Raw genomic sequence first — 15,829 nt, forward strand, 5'->3', positions numbered from 1 at the left:
TCTAATGTGGTCTACCTTAATGAGTAAATGTGTTACTGATCCTGTCTGTGTGTGCTTTGATATGCGGTTTCAGCCATGTGACCCCTTCAGCCCATTGTTAGAAATATATCATGGTTTTTCTACAGGTACAACTTAGCAACTATGGAATTGAGAGAGAATTATTGTAGATGCTAAATCTATTGGGGATAGAACAATTACGGCATTTCTAGTTACAATTACTGTACCATTAAAAACAACACTGTTTTAAGAAAAACAGTAACATTGGTATTACTGCAGTAGTGAGAAGTAAATCATTGTGGTTAGTATGGACTTAACTATGGTTAATATGAAAAACTGATAGGCTTGGACTATAATAGGCAAACATTAATTTTATATATATTTAATAATGAAATAAAAACGATGTTTACCTTTTGTAAGCGAGACGGATGGGCCTGTGTTTTTGTTCATCCAAACTTGGAGTAAGACTCGTTACTGTCAAATCTTACTTATCCTCTTTAGTCTGTGTCTGTGTTTGCTCATGCCTAAATATCTTCAGGATCATTGTCTTCAACCAAATGTCCAATTAATTAATCACTCCATTGCAAGCTTCAGTACACTAATGGGTTAACTGTAAGTCGCGCCAATGATGAAAATGGGCGGAGCTATTTGGCGTCAGAAACGTTTTTGGTTGCGAGAAATTATCGTAATAACGTAAAAACGTTTAGTTAGGCGATATAACAACACGATTCTTGTAATGAGATATTAATCTATATGTAGATCATTTCATGGAAACCTAAAACTAGTGCTATCAAATGATTAATCGCGATTAATCGCATCCAAAATAAAGGTTTTTGTAAACGTGTGTGTGTATATTTATTATGTATATATAAATACACACACATGCATGTATATATTTAAGAAATTTTTTACATTTATATATTAAATATATTTATATATGATATAATTTATATGAATATAAATATATACTTGTAAATCCGTGTAAATATGAAAACATATGCTGTTTGTGTGTGTCTTTATATACATAATAAATATACACCGCACACACACACACATATATTATGTAAACAGAAACTTTTATTTTGGCTGTGATTAATCGTGATTAATTATTTGACGGCACCATTACACTTACTGTAACAGTGAAGTTTATAAATAGGTTACAGTATTTTATATCAATGCAAATCCATCTTAATGATCAACAAAATAGAATATATCAAATAATAATACTAAAAAGTAAAAAACATTTTTTAATTCTGTTAGAGAAAAAAAATCGGCTACATTTTTTAAAATTATTATTAACTTATAATATTTTTTTAAATTGGACCACAAATCCATGTAAAAATCCAAGGAACAGAAGTAAAGTTTTTAACAAACTAAGTTTTCTTTAACTGAAAAATCTAAATTTTAATTAATTCATAGGCTATATGGGTGCAAATTAAACTTTTGTTAAAAATGCCTTACTGACTGATGTTTCATTGACATTTAGTTGTTACACTTTCAAATTTCATGTAATTTGTATACATGTAATCTCACAGTATTTACACCTCCTAAATTACTACATTAAGTCACAATTCTAGAATGGTACGATTTACTCAGGCCGATTACTTTTTTTTTTTTTTTTTTGAATGACATTAAACAATTTCTTTAATATAATTGTATATAAATAGGTTAAGAAAAACAAATGTGATTATTTTTGAAAAATGTTAAGGCAGACATTATGGTACAGTACAAATATCTTGAGCTACCCTTATTCTCTTATAAAGAATCACAATTGTTCCTTATTTTCCATTTCTGAAGTTAATTGGCAACCCTAATGATGACGTAATTATCGTTTAACGCCCCCTAAGGGGACAGTGTTTTAGGCACCTTGCTGAAAAGTCGTCTGTTTTTGAAGATATGCGAGTAAATATACAATGGATTACTAGGCTGCAGGAAACAGTTCACTGAGGTTTTTATTACATTATTTTAATAGGCCTATAGTCAGTTGTAAATTAAAGTGGGCCTGCATGAAACTCCAGGGATGAAAATGAGTCCCACACCAGCCCTGAATTACCACGTTAAAGGCATGCTAACTTTGATATAGCTTAAAGAAAAATAAGTTTTGATAAATGTTATGTTGTGCACCTCCAGAGGTCACCAGAGTTCACCAGCTGTACAGAAGCCGTTTCATCCTCTAGAGGGCGGTATCGGCGAACAAATCATTACTCAGCATCTCCTCCTCAGGTGAGTTTGTTGGGTTACTTCCTCACAGCCCCCTCTAAACACACACACACACACACACACACACACACACACACACACACACACACACACACACACACACACACACACACACAAACATTTAAGGACATTGAAAAGAATTAATAAATAAACTGTTCAGTTTGACTGCATGTAGTCAAAAAGATCGAGTTGTTCTATAGAGTGATTCATACAACACGACTGAACGCCTCCCTGCGTAATTGAGATGCGTCTTTCTCTTATCCTGAGATCAAATAAGTACATTTATTAACCTAGCAGCCAAAGACCAGTGCTATATGTGTATAGCTCGTCCTGTAGAGGGAGCGCGGTGGTGAATCGATAGGAGGGGCTGTCTCGCTGTGCTCACATCGGCCGACAGTTGTTTCCTAAGGACAGAGAAGAGGAAAAAGCAACAGTATTCACAAGCAGGGAGCCCAAAGTCCGAGCTGCACGATCCTTTTTAGCCAGAAAACGCCAAGGACCATCTATTATACTAATATATTCTACTATTAGATATATCTGTATTACAGACGAGGGCAAGGATACTCTGTGCTTGTGTTTAATCGTCTCTGACTGGAGAGCGCGCGCAGAGGCTGCGGCTGGACAGAGGCGCGGTGGAAGCGGAGAGCGCGAGCCGCTGAGGGGCTGATGCGCGCGGCCTGTCCCTCAGCAGCGGCCCGCCATGGCGGAGACCAAGATCATCTATCACCTCGACGAGCAGGAGACTCCGTACCTCATCAAACTACACATCCCCGCTGAAGACGTCACGCTCGCCGACTTCAAAAATGTCCTCAATAAACCCAACTACAAATTTTTCTTCAAATCCATGGACGATGATTTCGGGTAAGGCACGATATACGAACGTTTTAATGACAATAAAACCGTTTGTATTTGTGTCGTCCGTTGTTCCTGTCAGACTGACCGCTTGTAACGGCTTTATTTCGGTGTCATTATTTACTTATTTTATCTGTCTTTTCGCAAAACCCCCGTCGGTTTCTCTCACAACCTCAGAAATCTGAGCTTTACTGTCTGTATTAGTATTGTTTACAGTTACAGACAGGTAACAAACCGCAATTTCGAGCACATATAACGTTACGCGTCTGTTGTATAAAAGGTGGTAGGCTTTATGTGATTTGAGATTCAAAGTGTGATGATTATTAATTATTATTTTTATTTTTTTTATAAAAAAAGACGGGCTTTATTTCAGTGACAGATCAAGTGTGGAACCATACACCAGACTGAGTAAGAGCATGGTTGACATTACAGTGTCCATGTTTCATGTTAAAATAATGACTTACAATAGCAATAACAAGATGTAATTATACAGTACACTGTATGGTGCTCATTGCTTACTCATTACTTACTCATGTAATCGTTCTGTGACATGGACACCGCAGTGTTAACTGTGATTGAAGAAGCATATGTCACTTTAGGCAGTGAATCCGGACTCTCACTTACATGGACAATTCGGAATTAACATGGTGTTTTCACTTTATTTTCCATGGAAATAATATTTTTCTAGTCATTTTCAGATCAAAAATATTTTATAAGCCAGAAATATGGACTCTTTGGGAGTGTAATGTTTACTGAATAGAGGCAAATTACATAAAAAATTAAACACACGCAAACAAACAAATATCAATCAATGTATAAACAAACAATGGCGTGAGAAATCAGGTCTTCGCATTTTCATATCATCTGACACAGTTTCTGATTTGCACCCCATTTACTCAATGTTATTAAGCTCTACTGCAAACAAAAAAACCAATTCATTCATGTTTGTCTGGTCAAACTCAAGACCTGCCTGTTCCCACAGTCATGGAAATAACAGGACATTTTTTTGATTGTGATTTCCAGGCTTGGAAAAGTAACAAAATACCAAAAATCCTCAAAAGTTATGACACTGCCTACATTTTATTTATTAACCAGAAATGAAGAAAGCTAGTAAATCTGACTCATGAGAGCTGACCTTGGTTTTGACATAATCATGAGTCAGACTCTTATCATATTCAACCACTGACACACTTGCACATGATTTACACACAGCTCTACTTTAAACAATTAAACCAATTTGTTCCTGTATATCTGGCCTAACTCAAGACCCGTCCCACATTCAGGGTTCCCACAGTCTTGGAAATATCAGGGAATTTTAAAATTGTGATCTCCAGGCCTGGGAAAGTCATGAAAATTGCCATAATCCCCCAAAGTTATGGAAAAGCCATGAAAAATCCTGTGTATAAAAAGTTGTGTATAAAAGTATAAACGTCGTCATGAACATTTATTCATCAAGAAATTTAGGCTATCAAGAAATGTGCAGCTCAAGAAAATGACTACGTGAGTAAATAGTAAATAGTAAATAGAAAATAGAAAATAGTTCTTCGTGAGTTAAATCTCTATGAAATGATTTTTTAAATCTTGAGCATCTAATAAACGGTGAAAATGAAAGTAATGGCAATTCACTGGTAATAAAGTGTGGGGTTCTGCCTGTCAATTTTTACATGGTGTTGTTTCAATGCTACTGTGTTTAGAAAGCAGCAGGCTGCGTATTTAGATGTAGGAGTTGAAAAATGACTTTGCTCGGTCACCACCCCCAGTAGTGCAGCAGTCGTTCCAGTGTTTATGAGCGGTAAAGTGCACTTTAGTGCTGTTGTGCACCTCCCAATGCATGCGGCTGAGGTCTGGAATGCTGACTTGGAAACACCGGACCACTCGGGAATCATCCTCACTGATCCTCTGAGCAGATTTCCACAGTCACTGTTAAGCCACAAAGAACAGTGTCATGTTGCGAAATTCAAGTCCATGCGATCTGCTTTTTGTTTGCTTTGAAAAAAAATGCCAGAAAGTTCTCCTTTAGACGCCCAGCTACACAAACCTCTTCGCGCACACACACACACAGACCCATCCACCACATGCAAAACAGGACCCTCCTAACACACTTTTCCTGTCCACGTTGCTTGTTTGTATCAGCGTACTGTCCAAACCTGCTCATCAAGGTGAACAGCCAGCTATTGTTCCGTACCCTGTGGCATAATCACTTCCAGACTCTCCTCTGCCATGCCATGATGCAAAACAGGCCCGCTTGATCCATGCCCATTACACTGCATGTGATTTCAATTCAAAACAACAGCTGAATTCGTCTCAGTGACCTGGAACAACATGCAAACGAAGAGAAAGATTAATGAAAGTGACAGTAATAAATTGTGGTGAACGTTTGTTCGTTACAGCACGTACTGTATGATTAGGTTTTGACCTACTGATTGGCAGTTACGACTGGTTTTTATTTTTGACTGGAAAAAGTCTGTTTATGATCCCCTCAGTTTGTTTCACACACATATTTCATATGGATATGAGAAATCTGACGCATTTGACACATTATGATAATTCGCAGATTGTAGCGCATCATGATCTGTTGATCTAAGAGTGTGTAAATACACTGAAAAAACTGTGATGTAGAAACAAAAGAAAACAAGATAACAAAAGATAAAGAGAGTAGCAATGCATTGAATTTGAAATTTTAAAGGAGAAAAACTGGAATGGTATTTTCTTGTAAAACATGCTCCAATAATCTTTGCAACTTTTAAAAATCTTTGCAGAAGTCCTTTATGAATTGAATAGAAACATAAAAATGTGCAATTTCATGTAGAGTTCAAAAACTCTTGTTGAAACTAACCAAACTTACTGAATGTGCTTGGTGCCGTAATTATAACTTCCCAACTCATAAATATGAACTTCTTGACTTGAAGACACCATTAGTCCTAGCACTCACTCTCCTCACTGAAGATGACTGCTGGCCATACATTATGTTGATTATGTTGCAAGCTGATTTAGTTTAGAATATCACAATTTATATTGTGCTGAATGTACTTTTTAACCCTTTGTATAAACACTCATATGTATGCACACTCATTATTAACAACATTATACTGGATCTCTATGCTCGGACTTCATCCAGTGGCGGGAATGTGGCGTTGTGATGTAGCAGAGCATGATGAAGCTGAGCTCACTGCAGATGTGTCATCAGTTTCAGGGAAGCGATCAGATTCAGTTTCATCATGTGCTTGTTCTAATGTATGAATTACTTCTCTTTGAGAAGGTGCCATTGAGAATAGAGATCTTGCCAGGTGGTGTACTTGATTAAATGGGTCACTAAGTTTTCATTCAGAATAGACTTTGTGTACATTTAATGGTGGTAGTCTGAACGACGGTGTGTGTGTGTGTGTGTGTGTGCATCAGCCTCTCTCTTGGGTCTCTCTCTAACAGCTGCAGGGCCAGTAAGGCCATTAGCATCATGATCATCATTATAGTACACACACACACACACACACACACACACAGGTTTCACAGACAGATGGAGCATCCTACTTGAGGAAAGCCTTTCATGGGGAAACAGTAATAAATGGAGATTCAGAGGATTTGAAGTATATTTCATGGCATGCATCAATCAGGAATAAAGTATGTTTTGCCTCTAATTTCATTTCAATATTTAATTTTTATTTGGAATAGTATATGAAATTACAATTGCATTGTACGTATATCAGAAACACAATAGTATTACAGTGCCCAAGCCTTAAAATATCGGCTATGTCACAGTGTTTTCCACGATGCATTGTAGCCGTTAAAATCAGTTAAAGAAAAAGATATATTTTTGATTTGTATTATTTATCCTAAAACTTATTAAATCTTAAAATAATTATAGAAAGACAAAATTAAATGCTATGCAAGTGTAGTATATAATTATATTCAACAGAATAAGCCCAATGCCTTTCAAAATGTGCTGCTGATGAGTTGCAATGCAAACATTTATTATTAACTATTATTATTTTTTTTTTTACATGGAATTTTATGTAAAAAAATATATTTATTTCAATGATTTGAAAAAAAAATAATATTGTATAATTTTTGTACAGTTTATTTTCATTTTTCTGTTAGTTGCAATTAACTAACCCTGATTATGACTCCCCTGCTCTCCCATACCACTCCGGAAAAAAGATTAATTTGACAGCGTTTCTTTAAGTGCTCAAATTTCAATTACTTGCAAAATGTGATTCAAATTTTGAGCTATAGTTGTGATTGGATCAAATAACCATGCTCAGACAATTAATCAATAATCGTGACAGGCCTTTTGAAAGCGTTTTGAATGTGCAAGGAATCATTAGTGTTGTCCATCACTGTGGAAGCAAAGACTGCAGTGTTTATTTGTGCACTGAGGGGGAAACTACCCACAAATTGTAAAATTATGAAGTTGATTATTTTGTCACTTTTGGAATTCAATTTCATAGATCATTTCTCCAGTGGTATTGAAATATTCTGTTGATTCTTGTACAGCTCTGCTGCCAAACACACACACATACGATCTCTCTCCATACTCCATCTGATTGTTAAATGTTTGTTTTGAAGACTTGTGGTGGATACATCAAGTTTCTGAAGAAGTTGCATGAATAAAATGTGTGTGAGTGGTCAGCGGAGAGAGGCTGACTTGTTCTCTCTGATGGAAGGGATGTTTCTGTAAAGGAGACTGACCTACTTTCCCCTGCTTTATTTTCCTGTCTTGTCCTCTGCCTAGTGCACGTGTGTGTGTACAGTTCTTCAAGTGTGTTGGACAGTATTAGCATATTGTACATGTGTGTGATTGCATTGTGTGTATTCTGGGTCTCTGTGGATTTCATTGCATCACTGGCTCTTTGTCTGGCAGCTTCAGGATCTGGATTGACTGTGTCTCCAAAGACAGGACAGAGCACTTTGGGAGTGCTTTCATTCCTTTCTTTTTTATTCTCATCTATTGGCCTTTTCTCTTAACCTCTCCCTCCCTCTCTCTCTCCTCCTCCACATCTTCTGCTGTGGGGGTCAAGGCTTGTTTTCTAGACTAAATCTAATCATCTTGGGCTATGAAGAAGGAAGGCCTCTTCATTAGAGATCAGCTAATCAATGGGCCTGTCCACACACATGAGCCATCTGCACACACTGCCCCAATTCCACTGGGCCAGTCTAATGAAGGTCTTTGTGCGCAAGTATTGGAGCGCTTTTATGTTTTATTGCTAAAGTAGACTGAAAAGAGATGGAGAAATATATAAACGGGGGAATGATAAGCTGTGGTGTTTGAAACAAATAAATATCTTTGAAAGAGTCGGAAACCCCTGCACAATTGTAATTAAACCAAGATTTCCTGTCAGTCACACCAGACTCGGTCACAAGGGAGGGGTTGGATGCATATGTGGGGAAGGAAGTAGAAAGCCATGAATATCTGAAGATCCTTGCAGAGATGTGGACATCCATCTGTTAATCACCAGCATAGACTATTTCAATCATTTAAAAGGCTGTTAGTTCACTAAAAATGGTGTTGTTCCAGACCAATATGACTTTTTTTTTTTTATAAACAACAAAATTGACCTGTAGATATTATAAAGAATGTTCATACTGCTCTTTTCCAAAATATATATGTGCTAAGTTAATTTTCACACAGTGCAATTATTGTGTACATGTTTTACTCATGTTAACACTCTTATTTTATGGTGTCTTTGTTACATATACTATATAGTAGTTACAATAAATTATGCTTAATGACATGCAACTTACTCTAAAACAAACCCTCATCCTAACCCTGATCAGTCTATTTAATATTACTCAGTATTTAAAGCTGCAGTCGGTAACTTTTGTCACTCTAGCGGTTAATAAACAGAACTGCTTGCGTCTTGCGGAAGAACATCGTAGCCGGAACTACTTCTCTCTGTTTATGTCTATGAAGAATCACAAAGGTACTGGGTTACTCCGCTGCGGTACCCCCGAAGCAATCTAAAATAGTCCGTATATAAACACTTATTATAGGTGCACCCTAGTGATTCAGGACTAGCCAAAAACACGGTTTGGAAAATGGATTCATGGTGTACTCGCTTATTATATACATTTTTCTACATTTTGAACACAAACACAGTTACGGACCGCAGCTCTGATTGGTTGTTTTTTACCAGGAGTGATGTATTTCTGCAAATGGCAATAGGACACTGGGAGGAGCCAGAGGAGCTTGATTTTTTCACAGATTATCTGTCTCATATTCTACTGTCAGGACATAATGACAGGTTTAACAAATATGTAAAAAATATATTTTTACAAAAGTTACCTACTGCAGCTTTAAATGTATAATTACACTGTAGCAAGGACACCATAAAATAAGACTCAGATGTACATCACAATATGGAAGAAAAGATCGCACTACTTCCGTTTCATTGCATCTCTGATAGTTAGTGTATACACACCACTTTTAGTGTTTTTTTTGCCTTTGTGTTATATTTAGTCCTTTTTGTATATTAACCTGGTTACTATATGATTTAGTACATTTTATTTCACTTTTTGTGTTCCATGTAAGAAAGTCATACAGGTTTGGAATGACTTGGTGACTAATTGATGACAGATTTTTTATCTTTGGCTGAACTGTTCATTCAAGTAAAGATATAACTCATATCTGAGAAGAATTTCTGCTGTTATCCAAACTGAGCATTTCAGACCTCATGCTGCCAAAGGAATGAGGAGAGCAGAGCAGAAAAACAGAATGGGAAAGGAGAAGTAGAGCTGCTTTCTGAGCCTCTTATGTCATCATCCCTACTGAGTTTTTATTGCACAGCCCAAGCAGGATTAGAGTCTGTGCTGTGGAACAGTTGAAATCCACTCACCAAAAGCAACAAAGTGCTGAGATTGGAATTCACTGAGAGCTGTCAATCATGCCAAAGTCTACATACTCTGCATGGGATAAAATATGCACACACACAATAATACATGAAGCATTCTGAGGCGTCCACCAAACTCAACAGCATGGTCTTTCTGTATGCTGTATTGCACAAGAAAAAACGTATATAGGCACAAGTGTATTGGGACATGGAGTTGGAATGAGATCTTGAGCCTGAGAGGCTCTGACTCATCACTTCAACAGATGTGCATTCAGCAGATACAGTCACTGTTGAAGGGTTTCATTAGATCAGCTTCATCTGGCAAGAAGAGAGGGAGAGAGAGAGAGAAAGAGAAATGATGCATGACACAAATCCCTTAATGTGGATGTAAAAAAGTTTCATCAGATCAGTTTGAATTCATTTCATATTAATTTAGTTAGACACTAGAGGAGGAAACAGTAAAGCAAGCCAGTCGGATCAGATTGAATGTTGTTCTCAAATGCTGCCTTTTTATATGCAATATGCGGATGGGCTTTACGAAGCTGAGAGTGGCTTGCATTCACATTAGGGATGGTAAGATTCACCGATTCGCATCGATGCATCAGCATAAAAGTTAACAATGCGATGCATCGATTTAAAAAAGTGTGCATAATCGGATACAAGTTGCCATTTGTATCGCTATGCATTGTTTCTAACAAATTTGCATGGGTGAAAACTGATTCATTTATATATTATTATTAGTAGACGTGCTACAGTTTTATTATGTAGTAAGTGACCAATAATTAGTGACTGATAATTTATATCAAGATTGGTTTCTCCTCTGTGAACTGTTTCTCAAGCACATTCTCTCATCACTGCTGCTATGTGAATATGATGCATCACAACAGAGACAGAGGTATGTCCTGAGTCACGTAGAATATAGATTAACATGGCTGTCTATCTGAACCGAAAAAAACATAAGAGAACTATCTGTAGCATATTGAATTGCTTAGCATAATTTTTTCCATTGCATTAAATTGTGTGATTAAAGAGAGACGCCCGGCTTTGATTTATATTGCATGAATGCAATCATGATCACTCAGCTAGATTTTTTATTATTAATAGATCACATGCTCTGTTTCTGCAAACCTCACGTGCTTTTCAAGCCAGCTGTCTTTCACCCTCTTCCTTTTTGACAAAGGTTTCCATGGCGACAGGAGTCAGAGGGGTCAGCACCTTTTTAAGGAGCAGCTGGGAAGGGGGAGGGACTCTGAGGTTTATGTTATGGATGACTAAATTAACCTGTGTACGTGTGAGGGGCTGTTTATAAATGGAGCTGATAAATGTAGCTTTACTTATTTAGGGGTGTATTTTAAGGCAATTGTCAATTATACTATGGCCTCTTTTGACATGAGACATAAGCAACTATTTAGCAACCACTCAGAACACCTTAGCAACCTCCTAGCGATGCTATATCAGTCAACTGAACACAACAGCAACCTAGCAACCAGCTAGATCTCTGTAGCAACTGCATAGTACAGGCAGAACTGAGATTTTCTTTAGTTTCTCAAACAAAACCATATAATTGGTTTAAGTGATTAAGCATAATCAAATTAAAGAGGATTTTGTTATGTGTGACAACAGACCACAGTGCTTGCTTTTATATTTTGAGTGCAACTCATGTATTTTTGTTACATTTTAATAAACTAAAATCATTTTAATAGACGTGTTGTCTCTGCAGGGTGGTGAAGGAGGAGATATCTGATGACAACGCCAAACTACCGTGTTTCAATGGACGTGTTGTGTCATGGGTAAGTTAGCCTTCACACACACACACACACACACACATCTTCACACATCTCATTTCTCCTTCATTTACCTCAGAATGTAGCAGGGCCCTAAGGTTTGATTAGGAGGCCCAGGTGTGAGGGAGCTCAGAGATCAGTCAGTCAGGCGTGAGTGTGTGTGTGGATGCGTTACATTGAGCGCGAGTGTTTAGCGGTTAACAAACATCTGCTCCTCCTCCGTCTGTCTCAGAGACACAATTGAGAATATTGACAGTGCAAATTCCTGATGGTATTTTTTAAAGCTTCTTGAAGGCCATTGCAGGATGGAGATGCTTCTCTGAGGTTCATTTTCAAAAAACATGAGAATCTTTTCACAAAGTGCCCTTCCACAGTTCTGACATGAAACTCTAGATGGCGCAGTCCAATAGGTCTAACTCAATCTCACAAAGTGACATCATTATCACATGGTGCAGCTGATTGGTTCTTTTCATATCAGCAGCAGCAGTATTCAAAAACTTGGCTAGTGCTTGTTGTAGCAGTTGCAGTGTGCTTCAGAAACCCTCCACCTTCCCCAGCTCCACCTGTATTGATCTGCTGGAGGGGGATTTCATGTATGCTAAATATAGGGGTTATTTCATATGTGAAATGTGCAGCAGCAGTATTTCTTCCATGCTCACTGCAGCATCTGTGGATGTTTTGGCAGCAGTTAGTCTCTGTATTTGATCTGCAGCAGCAGCAGTGTAGCAGATCTGTTCCACCAAGCAGAAACACATTAACATTGGGTGCGTTCACACTACTGCTAAATATTGTTGTTACTGTTTTTTTTATTTTTTATAAAGGAGTTTTAATCCCATTCTGTACATTATTTGGTTGTTAACAGGACCCTTGTGAAAAAAAGATAACTTTGTTACACTGAAAATACACTTGTAGTGTACTTAAAATCTAAAGTGTATTTTTTTAAAACTGCACTTGCAAATAATATATTAATGAAATAAAAGACCACTTAAATGTGCTTAGAGTTCACTTATATAACTGTATTTTTTAACAGTTTCTGTACACTCTTAAAAAGTGAACTTGGCAATAATATAAATTTTTTTACTTTAAAGTACATTTTAAATTATCATTCATCATGTCTTAAAAGTAATCATTGTGATGTGTTGACTAACCTACTAAAACTCATGTAAAGTAGATTATTATTTAAACTGTATTAACTGTATTCATGTAAAGTTAATATGTTTTAAATGTCTATAAACTGCATCTCCATCTTTACATCTCCATGTTAGTACATTTGTCAGGACACTTTAATAATAGCGGTTTCCATTTAAATTTAGGAATTTAACTTATGCACAAAATTGGAATATTGCATAAAACGTTTGAGAGTTTTGAGATTCATCACTACCCAGAATCATCACTACCTGATTAACTTGCACAAAATATCACAAAGAAAAACTTAATTTGCTTCAGTAGGAGAAGGTAATATATATAATAATTGGTATATACAACAAATCATGAGTTACAGAGTGCGCTGATGAAACACGGTCATGTTATATTATTCTCAGAGTCTGCTGCTTGTGAACGCAGTTCTTGGAGTTAATTAGAACAAAGCACTTTGACGAGACTTTGCTCAAGCATATTAGAATGACAAAACTAGCATTTCAGATGCTGTGCAATGAGATCGGTCCATTGGTTGGTTCAGTTTCATGCTGTCCCATCGCAAAATACCGTCTTTTTTAATGAGCAATTGTGGAATTTAGGGAATTTTTTCGGTAAAAGTGTTTCCTTCGTAGATTATGCGCTTGTAGCTTATAATTTGTTGTATACACAAATTACTATATATATTACCTTCTCCTTCTGCAGCAAATTCTGTTTTTCTTTTGTAGTTTATGTGCATGTAAAGATGTACTTACTGTACTGTAAGTCCTACATAAGAGGATGAAAAAGCACTTTTTATTTTGACCTATTGAATTTAATATGTACTGCAATTAATTCATGTTGATATCCTGAAATACATCACATTACAGAAATTGGTTTTAAACAGCATTACATTTTGACTTTAAAGCAAGAAACGCACGCCTGTACACACACCCACACACACACACACACACACACACACACACACACACACACACACACACACACACACACAATCAGAGGTACTTGCTTACACCTGGTTGCACAATTTAGATGAATGCACATGTAAGTAACAAATTCTCACATTGCCTATTATTTGCATCACCTCCCTCTGATTGACTCTTTTCCAAACACACACGTACACACCCTGTTTCTTTCAGCCAAGAGAAACACACACTATTCCTTCACATGGATTTAAGCTCACATTCACACATGCAGCCAGATTCCCGTCTTTCGAATCTCCCGTTCCACAGAAAAGCACAAGGTGTGCTCTTTATGGCTGCTTTACTCCCTGCCATTTTCAGATGCGCTTTTCCAATGCAGCGGCCAGGAGAGGCAGGAACCTGGGGCGAGGGAAATATGCACGTCCTCTTACTGCCCCCGTTTCAGATTCACACCAGCAGCTTTCCCATGCAGAGCCGAGCCTGTGGAAGCTGTCGGGCAGGGAGGGACTTGGCTCTGTCCGTCAAAGAGCTCGCAGCCTTTGAAAGAGCAACGCAAGTGTGCTGGAGGGCCATCTAGTGATCAGAGCGGTACTGCATCGCTTTCAACACCTGGGAGTAGTCAGCTGGTTATTACTGTAAAACACAACATTTGATTTTATTCTTGGCATCCATCAATTAGAATTAGATCTAGAGTCTGCCAACAGGAAATTCTACCATATATTAACATTTGCTGCCAGAAAAGCAATTTATTGTGGCAGATTAGTGATTGGGATAAATATATATACAAACACTCACACACACTCACAAATCAAATAAGTTCTAAAAGTTATGGATGCCCTTTTTGGCCTCATTTCATTCTCAAATGCATACATAAATGTAAGATTTATGTATTCATGTTGCATATCAAATTTCCATTTATGCAGTTTTAACATAAACTAATAAACTATCACTCATACATTAAAAAATGAGATTAGAATTATTTACTTAAAAATATTGCTTAATTTATTAACTATTTGCTTCTATTTTTTTAAGTAATCATATTTTCGAAATGCATTTATCCTAATTGTTAATTCGGCATAAATTAGTTCATCATGAAAACAATTAAATATCTTCAGTTATGCACACGATTAAACATAACTGTGTAAACCAGATTGGATTCATTGATTATAAATACATAAACCTGGTTAGTGTGTATTGAAAACACTTTCAGTTTATTAGTACTACTACAGAAATCGTACTTATTTCTTTTCTTTTTAATTTCTGTATGACAGGCAAATATGCATCACGTTAAGTTTATTATTTTATGTAATGTTTCATTCTAATGGCTATTTTTTTGGCTATATCTTAAACCAGGCCTAAATAATGTTTTGCATGTACCATTTTACAAGGAGTATCATAAGAATAAACTTTATTTATTCATTTATTTAGATGCATTTGTATTTATTATTTTATACATTTAACATATCCGATTGTGCTTTTTCTTTCTTTCTTTTTCTTTTCTTCTTCTTTTTTTTTTATTTGAGCTGTTCCTTCAGATTGTGGAAAATATGGGAAATAGTGTTAAAAAAGAAAAAAAGAAAACTATGACCCAAAATGTAATAAGTATCACCCAAGGTGTAATAAGTGAAAATGGCTGCTTCTTCTCTGTGCTGCTGTGCTCTTAAAGCACATTGTCTCCTTCCATGTTGGCTGTGATTGGATTATCTAAGTGAAGTCACAGGGTGGGTGAAAAACACTCCTGAAATATCCCCTCCATAACGAGAAGATTCAATCAGACAGATTTAGGGTGGTGTTGGGACTCCAATGCAGCACATTGTGGCCAGTGTCGCAGGACGTATGAGCGGATGTGGTCGTATAAGAGACTCTCTGTTTCTCCAGCAGGCATGTGAAAGCTCTCTTTCCAAGACACTCATAATGATCATTATTATAGGGTTCATGGCATTCTGGTTCATTTATACCCCTCCTAAACTATGACATGCCCCCTGTGCCCTCAGATCTCCGTTGGTTTTAAAACATGGAGAAAATTATGTTAGCATGAGACATTTTCGATCATGTCACATATGCTGTAGATAGAGCTTAACTTCCTTTGCTGTAG

General features: G+C 36.8%; 1 protein-coding gene across 1 annotated transcript in view; it reads left to right on the plus strand.

Moving 5' to 3' along the window:
* The first annotated feature begins 2,582 nt into the window (after window positions 1–2,582).
* Window positions 2,583–15,829, plus strand: part of LOC127977197 (segment polarity protein dishevelled homolog DVL-3) — a 30,336-nt gene continuing 17,089 nt past the window's right edge. The window contains exons 1-2 of the mRNA XM_052581911.1: window positions 2,583–3,078; window positions 11,614–11,683. Coding sequence (XP_052437871.1) covers window positions 2,918–3,078; window positions 11,614–11,683 — 231 coding nt within the window. The 5' untranslated portion in view covers window positions 2,583–2,917. The remainder of the gene's footprint in view (window positions 3,079–11,613; window positions 11,684–15,829) is intronic.

The sequence above is a fragment of the Carassius gibelio genome, chromosome B18, assembly GCF_023724105.1.
Source record: "Carassius gibelio isolate Cgi1373 ecotype wild population from Czech Republic chromosome B18, carGib1.2-hapl.c, whole genome shotgun sequence".
NCBI classification, from domain to species: domain Eukaryota; kingdom Metazoa; phylum Chordata; class Actinopteri; order Cypriniformes; family Cyprinidae; genus Carassius; species Carassius gibelio.